General features: G+C 34.8%; 1 protein-coding gene across 1 annotated transcript; it reads left to right on the plus strand.

The window, feature by feature from the left end:
- Positions 1-176: 176 nt before the first annotated feature.
- On the plus strand, positions 177-23,359 carry taf4b (TAF4B RNA polymerase II, TATA box binding protein (TBP)-associated factor). Its single transcript, XM_051138018.1, has 15 exons — positions 177-907; positions 1,047-1,186; positions 2,864-3,199; positions 3,393-3,506; positions 7,996-8,118; positions 8,206-8,295; positions 8,515-8,685; positions 9,581-9,692; positions 10,898-11,006; positions 11,209-11,378; positions 14,194-14,324; positions 17,854-17,979; positions 18,067-18,123; positions 18,700-18,816; positions 23,041-23,359. Exons 1-15 carry the CDS (start codon positions 301-303, stop codon positions 23,170-23,172), a joined length of 2,535 nt encoding a protein of 844 aa, XP_050993975.1. The 5' UTR covers positions 177-300; the 3' UTR covers positions 23,173-23,359.
- Positions 23,360-24,811: the final 1,452 nt, after the last annotated feature.

Raw genomic sequence — 24,811 nt, forward strand, 5'->3', positions numbered from 1 at the left:
ATTCACTGACTCACACACACACACACAAACATTCGCTTGTATCTTCTGGCGCAACGGTAACTGTGTAGCGTACAGAAAGAGTCAAAGAACGAACCGATGAATCAATAATAGTTTGATGAATTCAAAAGATTCGAATCCTTTGGATTCGGATGAATCAAAATCCCCACGTCCAACGGTTGATTTGGCGAAAGCTGTAACTTATATCCGTCGAGTCGCTTACGTATTTGTACATACAGATTTGATAATTCGTTATCCTCTCGACCAAATTATTCAATCTACGTCATAAAACTAGCTTTAATAATGTCGGAAACATCGGGTTCAGATAAATCAGACATTAATGGGTCTCGGGCGGCAATAGAGAATGAAGAAAACAACAACGACGCCCAACCAAGCAACGCTGAGGTAACTTCACAAACCGCTTTAGACAAGAAAAGAGAGACATTAGACTCAAACGCAAATGTTAACACCTCTGAAGACAGCAAAACAGATTTAGCTGCCACTTATGGGGAAGTAGAGCAGCCAAAACCAAAGCCAGAGACTGATTCATCAAACTCTGCAAGTCAGCGTCCTGTAACAGTTGCTGTGAGCTCCAGTTCAGCTTCATCTGAACCTGCTCCAAAGATCATAGCAGGCCCTGCACAGATCAGATCCACCACACCAGTGGTCGTAGGAGCCAGGGTGGTCACGTCTAATGTTCAGGGACCAGGGGCCACCAGCTTGGCACTGGTTCCTCAGCCTGGAAGGGTCTCGGTGGCCGTAAGCCAGCCCAGGGTCACCACACTGACCGCTGCCAAAGGGACGGTCGTGACATTGCCAAGGATTTCCACCACATCACAAAGTGCACCAATGACACGCGCACCTCAGACTGTGCCACTGCAGCTGCCTGCCAACTTCCAGGTCCCACAAGGTGAGTTTTATTACGTGTGGATTCAGGATCCACTGTTTCATTTCTTGGTTTGTTAGTGTAATCTGCAATACTGTACTTAACCATCAGGCCTACTTATCAGTCTTGGCGATGTCTTATTCTCTCTGCCTTGCCTCTGAAGGAATGGTGTTAATCCGCAGTGACAGCGGGCAGTTGATGTTGGTATCTCAGCAGGCTCTGGCCCAGGCACAGGCTCAGGGAATGCTGCCAAAACCAGCCAGTGCCAATGCCACTGCTATAGTTAGACCCTCATCTTCACAGGTGTGTTATTTTGGTCACTTATTTTTCATGCTGGAAATAGAAACAAAGATCCAGTGAGATAAACGTGTGGTTTTCAGATTAGGATCTTTGGATCACCAGGGGGCCAAAATGGGGTCAGTGGACAATTTTCTTGTTTTATGCATATGCAGTTATGCCCTTTTAATTTAGTGCTTTTTTTCCCCTTTAAATTGTATTCATGATTATCTTTAATTATGAAAAGCGTCTTACTTACTTTTGAATTCATTTAAAATATTATACATTATAATTTATTCATATTTTATACTTTGCATATTAGTATTAATCTTAAAATATTAATGTTTTAATGTTTTATTATTCATTCAATTATGTTTTAATTACATTTTATTTTTCAATTTAATTGTGTATAAAAATGATACATATTTAATTAAAAAAAATCTAGATAAAATTAGAATTTATTATGGCTGTATAATATGTATTCAGTATGTAAATGTGGAATGTCTTTTTTCCACCACGGTATTCTAAAAATCATATATTTTGAATATTAGCATTTGTCTTAAAATATTATTATTATAATATTAACACAATTATGTTTTAATTATAGATTTTTGTATTTAATTGTGTATAAAAACTATACTTATTTAATACAAAAAAATGTTTTCTAGACAATTGTTAAATATATTATGGCAGTATAATACAATAATGTTTTATATTTTGAATAACAGTATTTATCTTAAATTATTCATATTTTAGTATTAATAGAATTATATTTTAATTAAGTATTTTTTATTTCATTATGTGTAAAAAATACACATAATATTTTAATATGAACAATACATAATATTTTTATGTTAAAATAATTATATTTTAATTAGAAATATTTTTTCATTGTGTATAAAAATTATACATACGTAATAAAGCAATATTTTCTAGATAGCATTTACATTTATTATGGGTGCATAATAAGTATCCAATAGGTATGGAAGCATTTTTCCAGCACAGTATTAAAAAAAATACATATTTTATATTTTGAATATTAGTATTTATCTTAAAACATTAATATTTTAATGTTAATATAATTCTATTTTAATTACAATTTCAATTAAATACAAAACATATTTTTCTAGATAACATTTAAATTTATTATGGCTGTATAATAAGTGTTCAATAGGTATGAAAGATTCTTTACACAACAGTATTTAAAAAAAAAAGTTTTATCTCACAATTCAGACTAAGAATTGCAGCAAATAAGTAAGAATTGTGAGATATAAAATTAGAATTGTGAGATTAAAAGGAGCAATTACCTTTTACTTTTTTTTTTTTTTTTGTGGTAGAAAACGGAATTTTGAGATGTAAAGTCAGAATTCTGAGAAAAAAAGTGGAAAGTAAACTCAGAATTCTGACATTCAGATTTTTTTTAATCCTGTGGGTTGAAAGAGGCTTTCATAAAGAGCTCATTATGTTGTAAAAACTTAGTCTTTATATCATGCTTAATATTTTTCACAATATAATTGCTCCTGCATATATCAAAACATGAAACGGGCTTCTCTCAAAAAAGCAGATAACCATATTTGGCATTGACATTGCAAAACGCTTGAAAAGCCGTCATAAGATATCTTACGAGCATTTGATTTATTATGAAAATGCACAATTTTATTTTATCTGTCTCTCTCTTTTTTTTTTTTTCTTTTTTTTTAACAGGCAACTGTAACCACCACACCAATCATCAGAGTTTCTCTCCCACCTTCCAGTGCATCAGCTACCACCAATATTAAACTTAACCCCACTACAGGGACTGCTGTTCAGAAATCATCCACTGCTACAGGGACTGCTATTTTCACGCCATCATGTACAACAGGAGCTACCATTATTAAACCAGCCGGGGTTATAGGGACAGCCATCAGAAAGCCCAGCTCTACCATGGGGCCTGTTATCAAAGCCAGTCAAATGACTCCAAACAGCAGCACACCGGGGACCTTTAACCAGAGGACTAATTCTGTCACTGCAACTACCATAATTAATACCACTGCTGTAAAGGTATTACTCACTTTGGCTGCATCAATTATTGATCCAAACAACAAAACAAAAAAAATGATTCATACTCTGACTTCAGGGCACGATGTTGACTGAAATGCATTGTTAGCTTTCCCTCAGTAATTTAAATAGAAATGTAGGTCATTCCGTGTCATATTCATCTACCTAATCATGTCTATGCTTCATTTGTCTGCAGTCTGTGGGCAAAGGTGCTCTCTCCACCCAGGGTAATGCACCACGTATGGTGTCTCCTAATGTACCAACCAGAGCCAACACAAACACATCATCAACTCCAGTCACTGTTACAGCTGTAAGTTGATGTGTGTAGGGATACACTAATATTAAAGGGATAGTTCACATAAAAATAAAAATTCTGTCATTAGTTACTCTCCCTCATGTCATTCCAAACCCGTAAGACCTTTGTTCATCTTTAGAACACATATTAAGATTTTTTTTTTTTTTTTTTTACCTTATTTTTAGATTTTTTAACTATTTTAACGATGTTCTTACTACCTTTCTAGGCCTTGAACGTGTCAGTTACTGTCTGTGCAGGGCCAGAAAACTCTCAGATTTCATCAGAAATATCTTAATTTGTGTTCTGAAGGTGAATGAAGGTCTTACGGATTTGCAACAACATCAGGTTGAGTGATTAATGACAATTTTCATTTTTGGGTGAACCCTTTAACTCTTTTATGGCTAATATAATATGATATAGGAGAATATGAGGCTTGCTAATAATAACATGGCTAACAAGTAAGATTAAATTCTGTTTGCTTGTAATGTAAATCCATGAGATTTCATAACAATATAGCAGGCTCCTTGCAAGAAATGCACATAAATAACAGTTGTCACTCTATATCCAATTAATATGTCTGCGTTAGACGACATTTAAATGGTCAGTTTTATAATCAAAGCTATTTAGTTTCAAGCGTGGGGGCAGAAAACATATTGCAGTGCAATACAATGGTGATTGAGAGAAGAAAAAATAAAGCTTCCTCAAAAGCCTGACGTAACATTTGATGGCAAAAAAAATTGATGTTCGGTTCATCAAATAAACCTAAGTTGCTTCAGTACAGTCAGTGTTCATCTTAAAACATTACTAACAATATACAAGTTATTCCGTCATTTACTTTATGAAAATTAGGATTAAAATTTGGCCAGTATCGAAAAGCCAATAATTATTTTCATGTCCAGTAAATGGCAGATATTACAATTTTTTACTTTTTTGTCTAAATTATCTAAAACTAAAACACTCAAAACTTAATTGTTTTAAATGTTACAAGTGAATTAAGGCATCACAACTTTATAATGTAAAGTATGAAAAATGTATATTTGCTAAAAATGTATGTTTTATTAGGTCATAAGTGTTTTTTTTTTGTTGTTTTTTTTTTTTTTAATGAATGGACATTAGGTGATCTAAAAATACATTTTTATATTTAAAATTAAAAACCCAATATGTAGGACAGCATTTTAGTGCCATGTTAAAAATAAAATAAAAACAATATTGAAATATTTCAAGAGTAAAGTAAAAAGTAAAAATTAAGATAATTAAGTCATAGCACTTGCGAGATTAAAGTTATATTCTGAGTGTATTCACCTTTTTCTTCCCTTAAAAGTGGGCGTGACCATTCGTAAATTTGATGGGTGTGGATTCCAACCTCATCCACATCCAGCTATTTTTTAGCTGTACAAAACAGCTTGTTTTGCTGCTTGATATTACAAATTGATGTGTCTTACCATAAGACACATCAATTTGTAATACATTTTAATGTATTATCTTAATTATGAGCTGACTGGTTTGTAGTGCAAATAGTTTTACCGTTTACTGCGCGTTGTAATTCTTCGGTTTATTTCCCTATAGCGGATATTGAACCGGAAGTCTCACCCATGGGCTTACTTCAACGTTGAGGAAACAGGTGGATAGCCTGTATTGCACATGCAAATGGCCCAGATTGGGAGCACTGGGAGAAAATTCCAAAGTCTCAGCTTTCAAATTCTGTCATTTTGATAGTGAAATACAATCAATATGTCTTAAAATAATGTGTTTTTCACACTGTTTAAACCTGCAACAGATTGCCACAGTTTAAGCAGCATATGAATCAATCATCTTTGTGATTACAATAAGACATTTGTTTAATTAAAATAGGCTAAACTGTTTTTTTATGCTTTCTGATGTTCCTTCACATTTATGTCATGCTATAACTTGAAGTAAAGAGAAAAAACACATTTCTAATTTGTATTTCATGATAAAATGAACTGATTTTGAAAGCTGAGCTGTTATATTAAGAGCAACAAAGCACAAAGCTTATTGCGATTACAACAAATGATGAGTGAATTTGAAGACATGAAATATTATTTCTAATCATTTACTGTATTATACCATGAAAACAACTTCTTGTGAATAGTCACTTAATGTTATATAGCTCAGAAAAGACAACAATATAACTTGTTAATGAGTTGGAGTCCACGTCAACCTTGTTTTTAATTAAATACATGTGAGGAATGAATAGGTGGTGGAATTTTCAAAAAGAAAACAGTATAATTTAATGAAACAAATGTCTCATTGTAATCTAAGACACGTTTAATTCACACGAATACAGCGATCTGTCACACCACAATAAAGAGTGTGAAAAACATTATTGTAAGACACATTGTTTGTATTTAGCTATAATACTGACAGTTTTTTGAAGCTGAGACTTTGTTTTTTTTATATTAAAAGTTCCAGAAGCACAAAGCTTACTGCTGTTATTGGGTTACTGCCGCACTACAAATAATGAATGCAATCGAAGGCGTGAAAAATCATTTCCAAGCGTACTGTCCCTGCGAGTATATGACACATGGTATTATTTCTACTAGTAATTCCACATATATATTTAAATAAATTCTGGTGGCTTGGCAACTTCTCCCGATGCTCCCAATCCAGGCCATTTGCATGCTCAATGTAGGCTATTCTCTCAAAATATTATAATTGTAATTGTTACTATTTAATTCTTATAATTTTGACTTTATTTTCTTAATATTTTGACCTTTTTCAAAATATTTCAGCTTTATTCTCATAATTTTGACTTTATTCTTGAAATATTTATACTTTATTCTCAAAATATTTCAAGAATAAAGTCTAAATATTTCAACCTTTCTCAAAATATTTCAACTTTATTCACGTGATTTCAACTTTATTCAAAAAATATTTAGACTTTATTCTCATAATTTCGACTTTATTCAAAAAATATTTAGACTTTATTTGTGTAATTTAGACTTTACTCTTGAAATATTTCAACTTTTCTCAAAATATTTCAACTTTATTCACATAATGTCAACTTTATTCTCATAATTTTGACTTTATTCTCGTAATTTTGACTTTATTCTCAAAATATTTAGACTTTTATTTTTGAAATATTTAGACTTTATTCTCAGAATTTTGACTTTATTCTCAGAATTTTGACTTTATTCTCAGAATTTTGACTATTCTCGAATTACTTTGACTTTATTGCAGAAATATTTAGACTTTATTGTTGAAATATTTAGACTTTATTCTGGGAATTTTGACTTAATTCTCAAAATGTTTAGACTTTGTTCTCGTAATTTCGACTTTATTCTCAGAATTTTGACTATTCTCGAAATACTTTGACTTTATTGCAGAAATATTTAGACTTTATTGTTGAAATATTTAGACTTTATTCTGGGAATTTTTACTTAATTCTCAAAATATTTAGACTTTGTTCTCATAATTTCGACTTTATTCTTGTAATTTTGACTTTATTCTCAAAATATTTTGACTTTATTGCCGAAATATTTTGACTTTATTGTTGAATTATTTAGACATTATTCTTGGAATTTTGACTTTATTTTCAAAATATTTAGACTTTTTTGTTGAAATATTTAGACTTTAATTGCATAATTTTAACTTTACTCTCAAAATATTTCGACTTTATTCCTGTAATTTCGACTTTGTTCTCGTAATTTTGACTTTATTCTCGTAATTTTGTCTATTCTTGAAATGTTTCGTCTTTATTGCCGAAATGTTTCGACTTTATTGTTGAAATATTTCGACTTTATTCTTGTATTTTCGACTTTATTCTCGTAATTTTTACTTTATTCTCAAAATATTTCGACTTTATTGTTGAAATATTTAGACTTTATTCTCGTAATTTAGACTTTATTCTCGTAATTTTGTCTTTATTGTTGAAATATTTAGACTTTATTCTCGTAATTTTGACTTTATTCTCAAAATATTTTGACTTTATTCTGTAAATATTTCAACTTTATTCTCTAAATATTTCAACTTTATTGCCGAAATATTTAGACTTTTTATTGTCGAAATATTTAGACTTTGTTCTCGGAATTTCAACTTCATTCTCAAAATGTTTTGACTTTATTCTCTAAATACTACTTTATTTTTAAAATATTTCAACTTTATTCTCAATTTTTTTTACTTCATTCTCAAAAAATTTAGACTTATTCTTATATTGCTATGACTTCAGTCTTGTATTTTTGACATTTTTCTTCATCAAAAAATCTTCTAAATTCCAGCCTCAGACCAATCAGAAGTACCAGTACTTACATAGAAACCTATACAAAGTAGGCAGAAAGAAATGCTCATTTTAAAGAAATACGTCAGATGGATTTAGCTGGTTTTGCATCTGAGCTCTTCATATATATATATATATATATATATATATATATATATATACATATATATATATATATATATATATATATATATATATATATATATATATATATATAACTTCAATATGTGCATCACAAGACAGATAATGTTTCATTTTCTTTATCATCAGGAGACCTTGGAGAATGTGAAGAAGTGTAAAAACTTCCTGGTCACCCTTATGAAGCTTGCATCGAGCGGCACCCGCTCGGCCAACATGGCTCAGAACGTCAAAGCTCTTGTTAAAGGCCTGCTGGTATGATGTCACGTGCTCAATTCAAAATCAATACATCACAAAACATGATGTGTTTTTAGGGGTTTTTGTTTTCTTCTCTACATGTAGGATGGGAAACTAGAGGCAGAAGAGTTTACTGAAAAACTCTACATGGAGCTCAAATCATCCCCTCAGCCATATCTAGTGCCTTTCCTGAAGGTGAATGCAGTTTCGTCACTTTTAAAACTCATTTAGATATTATCAGCGACTTCAACAAAGTCATATGGGTATATATATGAGGGTACTGACCTCATTTTTGACCTGATTTTAAGATGAAATCTATTATCAGACCTTCATGTATGAATGAGACACGACCTCTTTGGTACAAGCTAAATTAGAGACATATAACCAGAGATGCTAATGTATTAATTCTTTCAGAGGAGCCTGCCAGCTGTCCGTCAACTCACCCCAAACTCACAGCTCTTCATTCAGCAATGCGACCAACTCAAGCCCTCAGATTCTGCATCAACCAAGGCCGCAAACCAGAAGTCCGCTGTGTCCGTCAGCTCCGCCCTCAAGCCCAACCAGCCAACCAGAACGGCTCAGCTGGTAAACCCCGGCCCGTTTTTAGTCCCGGCAGTGTAATTTATCAAGATGTTTTCAGGGGTTTGCCTATATGAAACAACGAAAGAGTAATTTGATAATAAGGAAAACAAATGATCATTCAGTGATGGTGTTTTCACCATGGAAACAAACCTGGATGTGCATTATTTTAATGTTAATCTCGAGGTATGATTTCTCTATCAGTAGTTAGAGTACCATATGGTGTCTGGAATTCAGGTATGTGTGTTTGGGGATCCTGAATACACCGTTTTGATGTTTTATGTAATAGCAGACTCAGTAGACTGTCTGTCTGTGTGTGTGTGTGTGTGTGTTTGTGCGAGAGTGAAACACTCTAATTTCACACTGCCTCCTTCCCAGCTCACTGGTTCATTTTTATGACAGCCTCTCTTCACTTTGTCTTCATTTCCTGGTTAACTCACCACCGCCCACGGTGTACAGGCTAATTCACTTAAAACCACCAGTATCCCACAAGCCCAAGCAGAGCCAAATTAGTTTTACACTAGAGACAAAGATGCATGAGTCTCACCCCATTTCTTACCAGGAATGTCATGTTATCATATTCAAATAATGTCATGATTTGTTTTTCTGTAATCTAATATCACCATTTTATTGGACGTCTTGATGGATTTCCACTGAAATACAGAAGCTCATTTCCCATATACCTGAATAGACTTTAGAGGTTTTGATTACTTCAGAATCAGAAAGTGCTCTGAGGGTTTGCAGAGAGTGCTGCTGTCTAAAATGGTTTTTACAATATCCTCGAGGTGGACTAAACCCAGCATACCTTCTTTGAATATTTTCATATGCATAATTTTTGCATCTTTGCTGAATTTATTTAGGAATGCTGTCTTCTTATTGATTTTGCTTTTTACTTTGTCAGGTGATCCAGCAACCTAAAGGAGTAATTGTCAAACAGTCTCAGGTGGGCTTACCTGCACAGAACCAAACTCAACCCAAACAGATCTTCATTCAAACCAACACTCAGCCAGCAGGTATAGCCTGTAGTTTTACCGTTCAAAAGTTTGAAATAAGTCCCTCATGCTCACCAAGGCTGTGTTAATTTGATCAAAAATGCAGTTAATTCAGTTCCAGGTCCAGTTTGAAGTTCCATTAGCGTCTGGCAACCGAATATGCTGGAGTGTTGTTTTTTGTTTTGAATGAGAGCAGAGCTGATTTTTTTCTTGAAACCCTCCCAAGCAAATTGTGGTGATGTGGGTGCTGTTTTATATATTTTTGAGGCTTTCTGACAGCAAGACTCAACTAATTTCTGCTATTCTCCAGCTGTGATCCTTGGAGAGTCTTTGTCAATTTAAACTATCCTCCTCACCGTGCATTAGGATGATATAGATACGTTTGTTCTTCCAGGCAAATTCATAAAATCTACAATTGATTGGAATGTCTTAATTATTGCCCTGATGGTGGAAATGGGAGTTTTCAGTGCTGTAGCTATTTTCTCACAGCCAATTTCTATTTTGTGAGGTTCAACAATCTTGTGCAGCTCATCAGAACCATATTCTGTGGCTTTACTCATTGTTTACACTGTGTTACCTTATATTTGTGCAGGAAGTCATGGCTGGACTTTTACATAACCTTTATAAAAATGGGAATATACTTTATACATATTTTATTCATAAAAATATCTAGGGGTTCTAATACTTTCAATTTCAAAAAAAAAGTTGGGGGAAAGCATCCTTTAAATCTGAATGACCTGGAGCAGTTTGCAAAAGAAGAGTGGTTCAAAAATTCCAGTAGAGAGGTGTAAGAAACTCATTCATGGTTACAGGAAGCGATTGATTTCAGTTATTTTTTCCAAAGGGGGTGCTACCAAATATTAAGTTAAGGGTGCCAATAATTTTGTCCAGTGCATTTTTTTGGGTTCTGTGTGGAATTGTATCAGATATGACTTTTCTTCTGTTTTTTTGTGTTGTTCCAATGCAAACAAAAAAATAAGTACACATTTGCAACTGCAACAACGTTCTGAGAGAAGGGTTGCATTTTCTGATAGAATTGCAAGGGTGCTGATATTTTTGGCCATGACTGTATATACATGTGGGTTACATGAATGTCATTTTAATTAAAGCTCAATACACTGAAAGACTAGGTGAGCTTTTATTACTTTTGTGTTTCTTTCACCTCCAAGTGTCCCAATTCATTTTGAGCTGATAAAAATATCTGTATTTTTATTCTGTCCCCACAGGTGCTGTTGTGCGGCAGTCCATCCTTCAGGCGTCTAAAACACACTTTTCCCAGCCGCCCCTTCCAGCACAGGCACACGGCTTCAAGGACAGCACCTCGGGCTCTTTCCGGTAATAGCTCTGACTTGCGGCCATTCCCTGCTGCACAGCGGGTGAATGTGCATATTGGTTCTTTATAGGATGAATGTGAATAGAAGGCAGTCAGTGTCGCTATAGATTAGGATTTCTAGGTGAGCTACACCATTAGCATATTCATTTTAAGCCGAAAAATTGAAATTCTGTCCTTTCGTTTTCTTGACAGTCTTTCACTTAGAGATGACGATGACATTAATGATGTGGCCTCCATGGCCGGTGTGAACCTGAGTGAGGAGAACGCTCGTATTTTGGCCTCTGGCTCCGAGCTTGTGGGATCAGTGATCCGCTCCTGTCAAGAAGAGCCCTTTTTATTCCCATCAGCCCTTCAGTCACGAGTGCAGCAGATCGGTAACTTCACCCAACCCATTTGATTACTTACTTACACTACTGGTTTTTAATGTTTTTAAAGAAGTCTCTTCTGCTCACCAAGCCTGCATTTATTTGATCCAAAGTACAGCAAAAACAGTAAAATTTGAAATATTCTTACTCTTTAAAATAACTGTTTTCTTTTTGAATATATTTTAAAATGTAATTTATTCCTGTGATTTAAAAAAACTACATTTTCCGCATCATTACTCCAGTCTTCAGTGTCACACGATCCTTTAGAAATCATTCAAATATGCTGAATTGCTTTTCAAGAAACATTTTTTTATCAATATTTAAAACAGTTGAGTGTATATATAGTCATGTTATGTATATATTTTAGGATTCTTTATTGAATAGAAAAATCCAAAGATCAGCATTTATCTGAAATAAAAAGCTTTTTTAAGCTTAGAGCTATAAAGCTATAAATAAATAATATTTGTAGAAAATAATTTAATTAAATAAATTTAATAATTATAATTTTTTAACTTTTATATGCTTTTATTGCTTTAAATTCATCAAAAGTGATGATAAAAAAGTTATGTTACAAAAGAGCTTTATTTCAGAAAAATGTTGTTCTTCTGAACTTTATTTATTAAAGAAACCTTTAAAAAGTTATACGCAGCTGTTTTCAACACACTCTCTCTCTCTCTCTCTCTCTCTCTATATATATATATATATATATATATTAGAAGAAAATTAAAATATTAGAATGATTTCTGAAGGATAATGTGACTGGAGTAATGATGCTAAAAATTCAGCTTTGAAATCACAGAAATAAATTACATTTTAAAATATATTCAAATAGAAATCCGTTATTTTAAACAGTAAAAATATTTCTAAATATTGCTATTTTTGCTGTACTTTGAATCAAATAAATGCAGGTTTGGTGAGCAGAAGAGACTTAAAATCTTAAAAAATCATTAAAAATCTTACTGTTGAAAAACTTTTGACTGTTTGTGTCTATATATATACCTACACATACATATAAAACTTTTTTTTAGGTACAGTGTCTCATTCAGTTATAATTTTTTTGTAAATACATCTTGGATCGCATCAAATAGCTTTTACTAAATTTATATCAAATATGACATTGCCACCCACCCTAAACCAGTACATTTTGTGTTGTTTTTTGGATGGTTTTAGAGGGGTTTTTGATATTTTTCAGCTGGTCAGCCTTGGGGAAAAGCTTGCCGACCAGCTAAAACAACTGAGCTCCAGCTTGTCCAGTCTGACAGAGTAGCTGAAGCCCATCTTAAATCTGCTAAGACTGGCTTAAACCTGCTAAGAACAGCAAACCAGCTGTTTTGCAAACAGCAAAAAATTTGACTTTAAATGTAAAAAAAAAAAAAAAAAGAAACGCCAGGCAAACACTTCCAAATTGGAGGAAAGAGTGTCTAAAGAGGAGAAAATGTAACACAAAATAGTCCTAATGCATTACTTTTCCTGTACTGTAATTAGTTACTTTTTAATTAGTAATTAATAGCTCAATACTTATCAATAGTGTTTAAAAACTAACATTCCTGAAAGCTGTATTCCTCCATGTTTCACTGACCTTAGCTGTAGCATTACCTGCTTTTTTTTATACATCAGCGTGTCTTTACTCAAAGTGATATTGCCTTTCCCTCCATCTCTGTTTGTCAAAGTCTGTTCGCCTCCCTCAGCTCTGCCTCTACGGCATGCATCCTGTCTGTGTTTTTTTTGGGCATATGTTGAGCTGTGTTGTGACACACGAGTGCAGTCTCTGTCTTTGATCAGTGGTATCTCTGACGAGCCTGTTCTGCTTAATCAGTATGCTAATGACTGTCGAGCCGCGCAAAGTTGCCAGAGTGGCAGGAATCCACTCTGCTGCACTGATCAAAAAAGCGTCGGAACAAGGGAGAGAAAGGACGACAGAGGCGGAGGGAGGGAGAGAGAGAGAGGGAGATAGCCAGGAGGTAGGGGGAGTCGTGCGGAGGAGGAGGAGACGAAAAGAGAGAATGTGGAAATGAAAGAGACAGGCTTGGCCTCGCAGGAACTCTGTCCGCATCAGCAGAAAGGGCAAAAATGAGATGGAATTGGAGTGTTTGCAGATGTCTGTCTACTCGGCAAGCGTAACAGACCAACAGGAGCAAAGCATGTCTGACATTATGGAAATGTGAATACAATATAAACAGCGGAGGAAAACAACAAAATCGCTGGATTCCAGCTCGATGAAGACATTTGCCTCTAATTCTACATGATCTACATTTCTGTCAGGCAGTAAATAGGTCTGTACGAATGCTGAATTAGAGGAGGATTCATGCGATTCTTGAATAACTCTCTGTGATTATCAGGCCCACACGCAGTCTGTGCCCACAGAACTTCAATGTGCCATTCACAAAGTTGTACCTTCAGTATGTCCCGCATCTGACATGTTAATACACTTAAGCCAGTCTGATTATGCATTCAGCTACAAATAAGAGTACTGCAAATAACAGCACATCCCCACCAAAAAATTGCAACTCAGCCTGGGAATTTACTTGTGTAAGATTCATTAATTGGAATTAGGTTCTATTGATTCTACTGATTTGTATCGAAAGAGATTATTATAGATACAGTCCTGAAATGTATAAATGAGTCCAGTTGGGTCGGTGAGAATAATTATTCACTGGTTCAATGTTATACTTTTTATGTGATTCTGGATTGATCCACAAGAGTTTGGATTTTTAAATTAGTAATGAATCTTGTCAATGATAATATGCAGATTAGGTCAATCAATAGAATGAATATTTTTCACATGTTAGGACTACAACTAACACGTGTGATTTTGTGTGCATAGGTGGAACTTTGAGTATCACGGAGGTCTGTCCTGATGTTCTTGAATTGTTGTCTCTGGTGACACAAGAGAGGCTCCGAGACCTGCTAGAGAAGATAACCGTTGTGGCACAACATCGACAGATCTCTTATAAGGTATCCTCACCTATAAAACACAGTGGACAGAATAATTGAGAAATTAAAAAACTGAATTTAATCTTGCATCTGTAATTGCTAGGGCTGTCCTGAACTAAAGATTTTTCTGGTCCACTAGTAGTCATTTATTTTAAGCATTAGTCGACTAATCACACGTTTATTAATAAACCATTTAAATCATAATAATGAGCCTTTAATTGCATAGCTTTAATACATATCTCGATAAGTGCTGAAGCGCACACATAAAGCTTGACACAGCACACCGCAGAGGTAATGATTATAAATGTGTCAGAACAGTAAGGAGGCTGCATTAACTTAAAGGAGAAGTCCACTTCCAGAACAGCAATTTACAAATAATTTACTCACCCCCTTGTCATCCAAGATGTTCATGTCTTTCTGTCTTCAGTCGTACAGAAATTATGGTTTTTGAGGAAAGCATTTCAGGATTTTCTTTTATATAATGGACTTAATTGGTGCCCCAATTTTGAACTTCCGAAATGCAGTTTAAATGCAGCTTCAAAGGGCTCTAAACAATCCCAGCCAAGGAGGAAGGGTCTTATCTAGTGAAACAATGTCTTTTTTTTTTTTTTGTATAGTTTTTAAGCACAAAAGCTTTTGTAGCACAGGCTCTGGGATGCGCGTACATGATGCTACGAATTAGTAATGGGTCGTTCTTGAATGATTCTTTAATTTTGAATGAATCTTCAATGTGACTCGGAAAGAACGAATCGTCTCGGGGGAGTGATTCGTTCAGTCGTGCATGCGCAACATCCTATTAGGTTCTGCACTGGAATTAGTTCACCTGTTTTGAGTCTTAGGGTTTTTTTAGTCGTTCGTTCATTTTATGGGGCTGTCACGTGATGAACGAACGACTCAAACCCGAAAACTTGTCAGATAAGAGGTGAGGTGGCTAATCATAGACTAAAGACCCAGGTAAACAATGAATTAATCTTTTCTGTTTCGAGTAACGAGTAAACAGCATTTACAAACTTACTTGCACTTTCTTAGTCTTTGCGCATTCACTTTGTAAACACTGGGTCTGTAGTTCCACCTATGTTCCACATGACCTTTCGACATGATTCAATAGTATGTAGCGTCGTGAATGCGCATCCCAGATCCTGTGCTACAGGAGCTTTTGTGCTTAAAAAAATATATAAAAAAATATTTTCCAAAAAAAAATGACAGGTCGTTTTGCTAAATAAGACCCTTCTTCCTTGGCTGGGATCGTTTAGAGCCCTTTCAAGCTGCATTTAAACTACATTTTGGAAGTTCAAAATTGGGGCACCAATGAAGTCCATTATATGGAGAAAAATCCTGAAATGCTTTCCTCAAAAACCATAATTTCTTCGCGACTGAAGACAGAAAGACATGAATATCTTGGAGGACAAGGGGGTGTGTAAATTATTTTTGAATTGTTGTTCTGGAAGTGGACTTCTCCATTAATAATTTATTGATGAACTAGTGCTTTCTTTGTTTTCGGCTTAAGAGAGAAAGTCGGCGACTCTGACTCTATGCATGTTTCATACAGATTATGGAATCTCAGAATATTTGTTTTCCATTTGAATCGGTTCATTTGAAAGTAGACATTTCACTCTTTATTCGAATCTCGACAGATTCGAAAGATGTGTTGCTCTTGTCTGTATGACCGAAAATTACGGAGTATTTTAAGTGCAAGTGACCGCACCGGCGCCTCCATCTGTCATGCAGTGAGCGCGCTACTATTCAGCTTCCACACAGGCAACTGAATAGCACACATTTTTTTAGGTTAACATTAGATTGAGCGGCCATGTAAAGTTGCTACTACTTCAGGGCTCTACGCTTATTTTTATTTTTTTTTAGGAGTACTTCTCCTTAAAAAGTTTAGGAGCACAGTCAAAATTTTAGAAGCACCTTCTAATCAATAACCAAAAAATCTGATTTAAAATTAGAAATTAGCCTTCCCATTACGAAGTGATATTTGACTCCTTAAAGTGATTTACAGGGGAATTTTGTTTTTACCTTTGTAATGGCATTTTTTGAACTTTATTAAAAGTATGTAATATTTTGTCAATTAAAAAAAAAATAAATAAATACAATAAAGTAAGAAAAATAAGAATAAACTACCAATCAAATAAAATCAGTATTAAAATTAATTTGTACTGCAGAGGTGGCACAGAAGAACACAAAAGTGCTTGTATGTGTATTTTCGGACATTTATTGAGGCTCAGAGGTGGCATGAGTGCAGTGAAATTCATAAATTCATGTTGAGATTAATTATTTAAATATAACATTGAATACAGAAATATTAAATGATTTAAATAACTGAAAAGATACTTTAAAAATGAAAATGATTTAATTACTGAATCATATCATTCATTTGATTCATTTGAACGACTGATTCATTCAGGAATAAAGCAAGTGAGTGTCTTTATGAATGGGAAATTGAACCATTGACTCAGATTTGTTTAAAAACGCACGTTCATTCATAAAACACCGCTGTGTTTGAATGGAGATGCGCAGCGGCTCAGTTGTGACTTGTTTCGGACTATTTTTGACAACGAAATAGAGCAAAATCATGCAATAGGGTTTATAATATTAACTTGTTTATTTAACTGTTGTGTTAAATCAATATCTCATTTACAAACTCCCTTAAAAATCATTAAAAGCTGGTACTCATCTTAGTTCATCGCAATCTCACAAAGTTCTATTATAATCAACAAAGTTCTCCACACTGCACAATCAATCTCTTGTTTACACTCTCTCTACACTTTGTTTATGTAAGGATTCATGAAATGTCTGATACATTACTCAATGTTGCAAAAACACGTAGAAACCTTTGAAGCTCCCCTCAGCGCAAACACAAATATGCTGATCAGGTCAGTCGCACATGGTTCTCCTAAATATTTTTTCATAGTCGCACGCAGTAGTTTTCGAAATGGTCACACTGTAGAGCCCTGTGCTTACATATTTTACATGATAAGCCATATGTGCGAGCGTTAGGATGTCCCGTGCAATGTACTGTATTACCACACAGACCAGCCATTAACGATTTGTTCGTCACGGACTGCGTGACTTTGCCACTTCCTGTGGATTTTTTTTTCTGCGACTAAGCGGCTAATAAAATTTTGGTCGACTAAGCCTCTTCTTGTCAACTAACGGTTAGTCGGCTATTAGAGGGCAGCCCTAGTAATTACGCTGTTGACCCTACCTCATGCCTTAAACCTGGTCATACTACCAAACCTGTCCCTAACCTTAACTGTATACAAACCTCAATAGCAACAAAAGTGTTTTGCAATTCAACATGAACACAATAGAAACATTGTACCTAAAATGAATTTTTGACATAAGATCATGCAGCATGATCTACTAGTTGTTTATTGTTAATTTACAACATCACTTATGGGCAGAAATAATAACATGTCCCTGCATCTAAAAAAAAAAAAAAAAAAAAAAAAAAAAAAAAGTGGCAAATGTAGGCAGTTTGCTACTGCATATTACCTCATTTATTAGACGGATGCTAATGTTTGCTGTGGTGTGTGTTTCTTGTGAGGATGATTGGCGCTACAGTCAGACCAGTGACACGCGCTCTCAGCTGAAGTTCCTGGAGCAACTGGAAAGACTGGAGAAACAGAGGAGGGAGGAAGAGGAGCGAGAAGCACTGCTCCGCATTGCACGGGTAACTAGCCAAAACAAAAGAGGTTAAAGATACCAGGAATTGGTCTCCGTTTAAAATGCACTGTTTTTTTCCTCTATTTGCATGTAGAGTCGCACAAACACCGAAGACCCAGAGCAACAGCGTCTGAAACAGCGAGCCAAAGAGGTAGAAGGATTTCTGTGTGTGGTGGTGTTAATAAAAATACATACGTCCCTCCTCCACAACCTGTTTTTCATTCCTTCTGCTCCCTTGTATAGCAATGAGGACGATCAATACTCTTCATAAAGTCCCATTTGTGCCCCACATAGACAAATCCACACACATACATACACATACCCTGGAGACAAGGCTCTCTAATTGGGGGCTCATTTTAATTGAGTCTAATATTGGGTCTGGAATTGAAGCCTGCGGCTAAACAGGGAACAGAATGTAATGAAAGCCCTCTGGATGAGTTGTGTGTCTGTTTACAAGGTAACGCTCATCTACTCGTGTGTTAGAGAGCACGTAACATGTTTGTGTGTTTTTGCTCAGGCCTCCAACTCAGGTTCTTTGTCATAGTCTATCGCTAAAATCAATAGTGCTAAAATGAAAGATTCATCACCAATAACAGTTTTCCGTTTTTTTTGTTTTGTTTTTTTTTCCCCAAACATTCCACGTGGATTTGGGTGAGCCAATGGAAATATTGATTTTATTTTTGAGTGCCTGTCAAACCCACATTCTCTCTTTTTCGCCTTTCTTTAGATGCAGCAGTTGGAGTTGGCACAGATGGAGCACAGAGATGCAAATTTGGCAGCGCTGGCAGCCCTGGGGCCTCGTAAAAGGAAACCTCTGGAGGCTCCCGGCTCAGGGGCCAACCAGGTACCCGCACATGTCTATACAGTCACCTCTGTTGTGAGTTTTCCTGTATACTGTCTTAATACTTTATTCTTTGCAGATGTGCAGGAAATGTTTACATGCGTTTTCAAAATCAGTCACATACATAAACAGTCTGTAGCACAGAGCATTTGGTCATTTTTAAATTTCTGGCTGTATTTAGAAAAGCTGTTGCGTTTTTTTTTTTTTTTTTTTTTTTTTTATTGAGTTCATGTGCAAGTCTTCCTGTGTGGCCATATTCCTTGTTTGAACATTAATTTGTGTTGGCAGTGTATGTACAAATCTACCCTATAATGATACAAATCAATGCAGTGGTTTTTAATTAATCTGTAAAAATAATATTGTTTTGATGCGGAGCAGGGACGTAATAATGAACATAGTGGTCGTCATTTAGTTCCGACATCTGTGCCGCTGAAGATGCGGTGGATTACATTTGTTTGTGAAGGGTAATGCATCTCCCAATCTACATAAATGTGTCTATAGCCACTTTTCCACTATTGGGCCGAACCGTTCTCTTTGCTTAACCATTCCATTCCGTGCCGATCCGGGCCAATCAGCACGGATATGGTTTCATTTTCCACTGTGGTGCTGGTAAAACTCTTTGGAATGTAAACACAAAATGCATCAGTCGTTGCCTTGGTAACGCAATTGTAATATAAACCGCGATATGGACGATGATCAGATATTTCTGTTTTTGAGACTACTTTGTTAAATAACAAAAAAAGGACACAACTCTTTTTGAATGCAGCGTAACAGCTGTTTACTTGGCTGTTTAATCAAATAGCGCGCTTTCGCTTAGCACACACATTCCGTGCCAAGAACGGTTTGTAATCGTGCCGTACCAGGCTCAGGTGGAAACACAACTGGAACCGTACCTGACTGTTCTAAGAACCGTTCGGCCCGATAGTGGAAAAGCGCCTTATGTTCGTGCAAATTGTTCGTGATCCAGCTTCACCTACAGCAGAAGTGAGTATAAGTTTTTTTTTATGAATCTCTACAATCACCTTTCCTAATAACATGCTAATTAGCAAGTTTTGCAGCTAAACGCGCTAAATGTGGCTAAAGTAAACAATCTCTCAGAGCACAGCATGTCACTCCACAGAGAGAAGAGAGGGGCGGGGCGAGCAGAGCTCATTTGCATTTAAAGGAACAATCCCTCAGAATGGGTTGATTTTTGCAGAGCTCATTTTGGCAAGGTAAAAAGGGTGTTGTTTTACACTACCATTGAGAATTTTTAACTATAGTATATTATAGACTTTTCATTAAGACCCTAAAGAATCATATCAACTTGTGAAAAATGGGCATCCGATGACCCCTTTAAATATTAGTAAACTCCTTTAGAAAGGGAGTTGGTATATGGTGTTTTATTTCCTGACTGAGTTTGGCTGTTTTAATGCTATAAAATCAGTTGATACTTTGCTGTTCAAAGATTTGGGGTCAACAAGATTTTTATTTTTTTAAAGAAATTAGTACTTTAAATCAGCAAAGATGCTCATCAAAAAATCCTAAAAAAGAATATGCGTCATTATTTCTACAAAAGTCTTAATCAGCACAACTGTTTTTAACATAGATAACATAAAGAAATCCTAATAGTAAAAATACTAAATCAGCATATTAGAATGATTTCTGAAGGATCATGGGACACTGAAAACTGGAGTAATGGCTTCTGAAAATCCGTCTGCATCACAGGAATAAATTACATTTTAAAATATATTTCAATAGAAAATGGTTACATTTTAAATTGCAACCATATTTCACAATATTACTGTATTTGTGATCAAATAAATGCAGTCTTAGTGTAAGGGACTTGTTTCAAAAACTTTTTTTTTTGTTTGTTTTTTTTAATCTTACCGACCCCAAAGGTTTGATGGTAATGTACTGTTTATGCCTAAAGGGAAAGACTTTACTCTATCTGTAATATACCATGTGTTATTAGTGATTTTATAAAATTGATGAGAAAAAAGGACAAGGAAAGACTGAACAAAAGACCAGAGGATTTTATGTTAGTTTAGTTTAATTAGTTTTTACATTTGTGAATTCCTTTTGCTTTAGGCAGTGAGCAGTGCTAATAAGTGAAAAGATGGTTTTGAGTTTTTGTGTGCTTAAATTACACAGGCCTTTTAGAAAAAAAAACGCCTATGCCTAGGGAAGTAGGTTTCATCTCTGTAGTAGAATAAGCATCTCTATAAAGAGACAGTACAGTTAGCAGGAAAAGAACAAAAGACGCCAAAGTTAAATGATCTGCAGTAGCATTTAAGTGTCTATATTTATAAGTCTAAATCTTTATTATTCTGTATTTCTTGTTTCAGAATAAAGGTGAGTTTATTCTGATTGATTTCTCAAAGGATAATTCATTCATTTTAGCACCGCTTGTGAAAAAAACACTTAATTATATTGATTGTGTATTTGTCAGTTTATTTGGCAGGGTGTTTTAACCATATTTTTAAGACAGTAGTGGTATAATCATGTAATTATGACACATCATATGAAGATGTACTTAAAGTGCCCCTATTATGCCATTTCGAATATTGCCTTTAATGCAGTGTGTAATGTAGCTGTATGTGAATGCAAACAATCTGCAAAGTTGCAAAGTCGAAAAGTTTACGCTGTTCGGAGTTGATTCTTTCTTTTTGGAGACAATAACTTTATTGCCCGATAAATAAAGTTATTGTCTCCAAAAAGAAAGAATCAACTCCGAACAGCGTAAATGAGGCTTTAGTTATTTGAATACCACCTCTGTGATGGCTACACATCATGGGGTAACACATTTTCAAAATCCCACCTACACTACCAGTCAAAAGTTTTCAGATTTTGAATGTTTTTTTTTTTTTTAGAGAAGAAGTCTCTTCTGCTCACCAAGCCTGCGTTTATTTGATCGAAAGTGCAGCAAAAACAGTAAAATGTTGAAATATTTTTACTATTAAAAATACCTGTTTTCTATTTGAATATATTTTAAAATGTAATTTATTCCTGTGATTACAAAGATTAATTTTTAGCATCATTACTCCAGTCACATGATCCTTCAAAAATTCTAATATTTTGATTTGCTACTTAAAAAAACATTATTATTATAATTATTATTATTATTATTATTATGTTAAAAACAGCTGAGTAGAATTTTTTTTTTCAGGTTTCTTCTGAATAGAAAAATCAGAAGAACAGCATTTAATAGAAATAAAAATCTTCTGTAACATTATAAATGTTTTTCTTTTGTCATCTTGATCATTTTAAAGCTTCTTTGCTAAATAAAAGTATTAATTTCTCTAATTTCTTTCCCAAAAATAAATTGCATTTTAAAGTGTATGTTTTAATAGAAAAGAGTTATTTTAAATAGTAAAAATATTTCACAATATTACTGCTTTTGCTGTATTTTCGATCAAATAAATGCAGGCTTTGGCATAAGATAATTATTTAAAAAAAAAAAAAAAAAAAAAAAAAAAAACAACATGAAAAATCTTACTGTTCAAAAACTTTTTTGAACGTCTGACAGCCGTAAACAACTTTACCCGCCCTCAGACACATCATTTTACTGATGACTGCTTCTCTAATCTCGGGGAGTTCAACGCGGGATTCACAAAACACTTGTTCTTGAGAGATTGCTCTGTACCCAGTTAATGTAGACCAGATGGCTCCACTGAATCACAACCTTCTATCGAGCTTTCAAAATACGGAACTATGAGGATGTTGTATCGTTTCCGACACGTGCTGTACACGGTAGACCAATCATAACAGACTGTGCCTTCTGGCCAATCAGAGCAGAGTAGGCTCACGGAAGGGAGGGATTTAGAGAGACTAAATTTTAGAACTGCTTCGAAAGAGTTGTTTAAGAATCATTGGAAAATTAGGTGATAATAAATGCATATTTTGAGAAAAACCAAAGCGTTTTTTGACCTTGCATGCATGTGAACCTATTGTAGGAAACATTAAAAATGGCATAATAGGGGCATTTTAAGTTCTTCTTAAGTGGTTCAGAAAAGCACTTATTTAATAACTTAATGAAATAATTTAAATAAATTATAATACATTTTCTTTTAATTTCATCTAACATATGTAAGTATACTAAAGTCTGCTGCTTTTTCACTAGGAGTGTGTGATGATGGCAAGCAAGTGCTATTGTTTTATCATTTCTTATTGCTAAACTGATTTCATGAGGAAATCCATTTAGGTCCATGTGGCCCAAAAACTCATTCTCTGCATCTCTCTGCTCAGTTGTTAGGTTCATGTGGGCAGTTTGCTACTCGAGCACCGATTCGGGTCACTTTGAGAGATCTGACCTTCTGCATGGAGCAAGACCCCACATTCAGACACACTCTCATGCTGTACAGAGCATTTCTAGGCTAGATAACCACACAAACACACAACTGTTGAGGTATGTGCTGTGTTTGGATAAGTTCTTTAGATGACATAATACTTTACCATTTTTCAAAATGAATTTTTTGTTATATTATATTTCTGTGTTCCTGTCCCTGTTTTGATTATTGAATATATATATAAACTGTACATATATATTGACAAGTAAAAAAAGCACAAATGAATAAACTAAACACTATTAGCAGCAACACACTGTGTGGATCTTGTTGAACTGCACAGTTGTGTATTTTGTCCAACTTCCTAATATTTTAATGTTTACTGCTTACAAATGACCTTTTTCTGCTGATACAATCATGCTGAACTTTTGTTGCACTAGCTGTTTGGGGATTGTACAGAGGTCTGTGTATAAGCTCCAGGGCAGTGGATGCCCTGAACAAAACACCACCCACCAATCACACAAATACAGCCTTAAGCAACCAAATCCACCAATCACAGCTAGACACTGGCCTAGAGAACAATACTGACCAATCAAAGCAGGATATTTCCTTAGAGCCCAAATCAACTAAAATCAGTTTTAGACTGACCAACCAATCAGATCATGACACAAGAACTAGAGCGGACCAGTAGAAAGTACAAACAGCCAGAGGGTTCGAAGCTGAAAGAAACAGGACAATAGATGCCCTCAAGAACTCTTTGTGCAACAAGATCAAGATAACAAGGGCCAAAATCAACAGATCAGGGCAGGATGTCTCTCATGATTCACTGCTGACCGATCATCTCTCTTAAATGATTTAAACCGAGGTTAAAGAAAGTGTAACCAACAATGTCATAATTTCAGAGTTTACCTCTGGTTATGAGCATTGCCATCTTCCTTAACTGTCATGCATGTCTTTGCATTTGTAAGGTGAATGGAAGTTTTCAAAAAGAGCCGTTTTTAATGTATGCCTCACCTCAGCCTCAGAAACTTAAATACTTTGTGTGCTCGCCTGAGGTACAGGATTCTGAAATATTCCATTACCTCTGAATAATCATGAATGAGAAGCTGGGAGCTAAATATTGATATGCCTGCAGCATTCACAGTCCCCTCAGAGAGTGTGAGCGAATGCTATTCAGAGGTACACAGCCTCACATGCCAATACAGGCTTAGGAAAGTCAGTGAATGTAGCAGAAAGCGATTTTTAAGCACAGAATGTGCAATTTTCAAATCAAAATGCAGGTTTTATGCATTATATAGAGCACTTTTTATGAAAGACTGATCTGTTTACCAGAAACGTTCATTTGGATTTGTTAACTCAGTTGCTCAGTTTACACTGTTACACCTGTAGGTGAGAAATTTTCTTTTTGAGATTTAGAATGAGTCACTAGCATATTGCTGCTGTAGTTGAACAACTCCGTAACATCAAACAATTGAAATCAATTGTGCATTGAGTCAAAATTCATTTAAGAATTGAGCGTCTTGTGTTCTAAATTGAATGATTAATTGAACTAATATATCAAAGTTCTATTATAACTAAGCTACAGTGATGTTTATGACCAGCTACAATATTTATGTGGCCAAGTATAAGATGACACTATTGTTGAAACTCGTAGCTCCAAGGTTGGTATTTATTTGTAAGTATTACTTTTCTTGGCTGTTCATGTGCTCAAAATCATAATTACGATATTTCCA

Source organism: Labeo rohita, chromosome 20 (assembly GCF_022985175.1).
Source record: "Labeo rohita strain BAU-BD-2019 chromosome 20, IGBB_LRoh.1.0, whole genome shotgun sequence".
NCBI classification, from domain to species: Eukaryota; Metazoa; Chordata; class Actinopteri; order Cypriniformes; family Cyprinidae; genus Labeo; species Labeo rohita.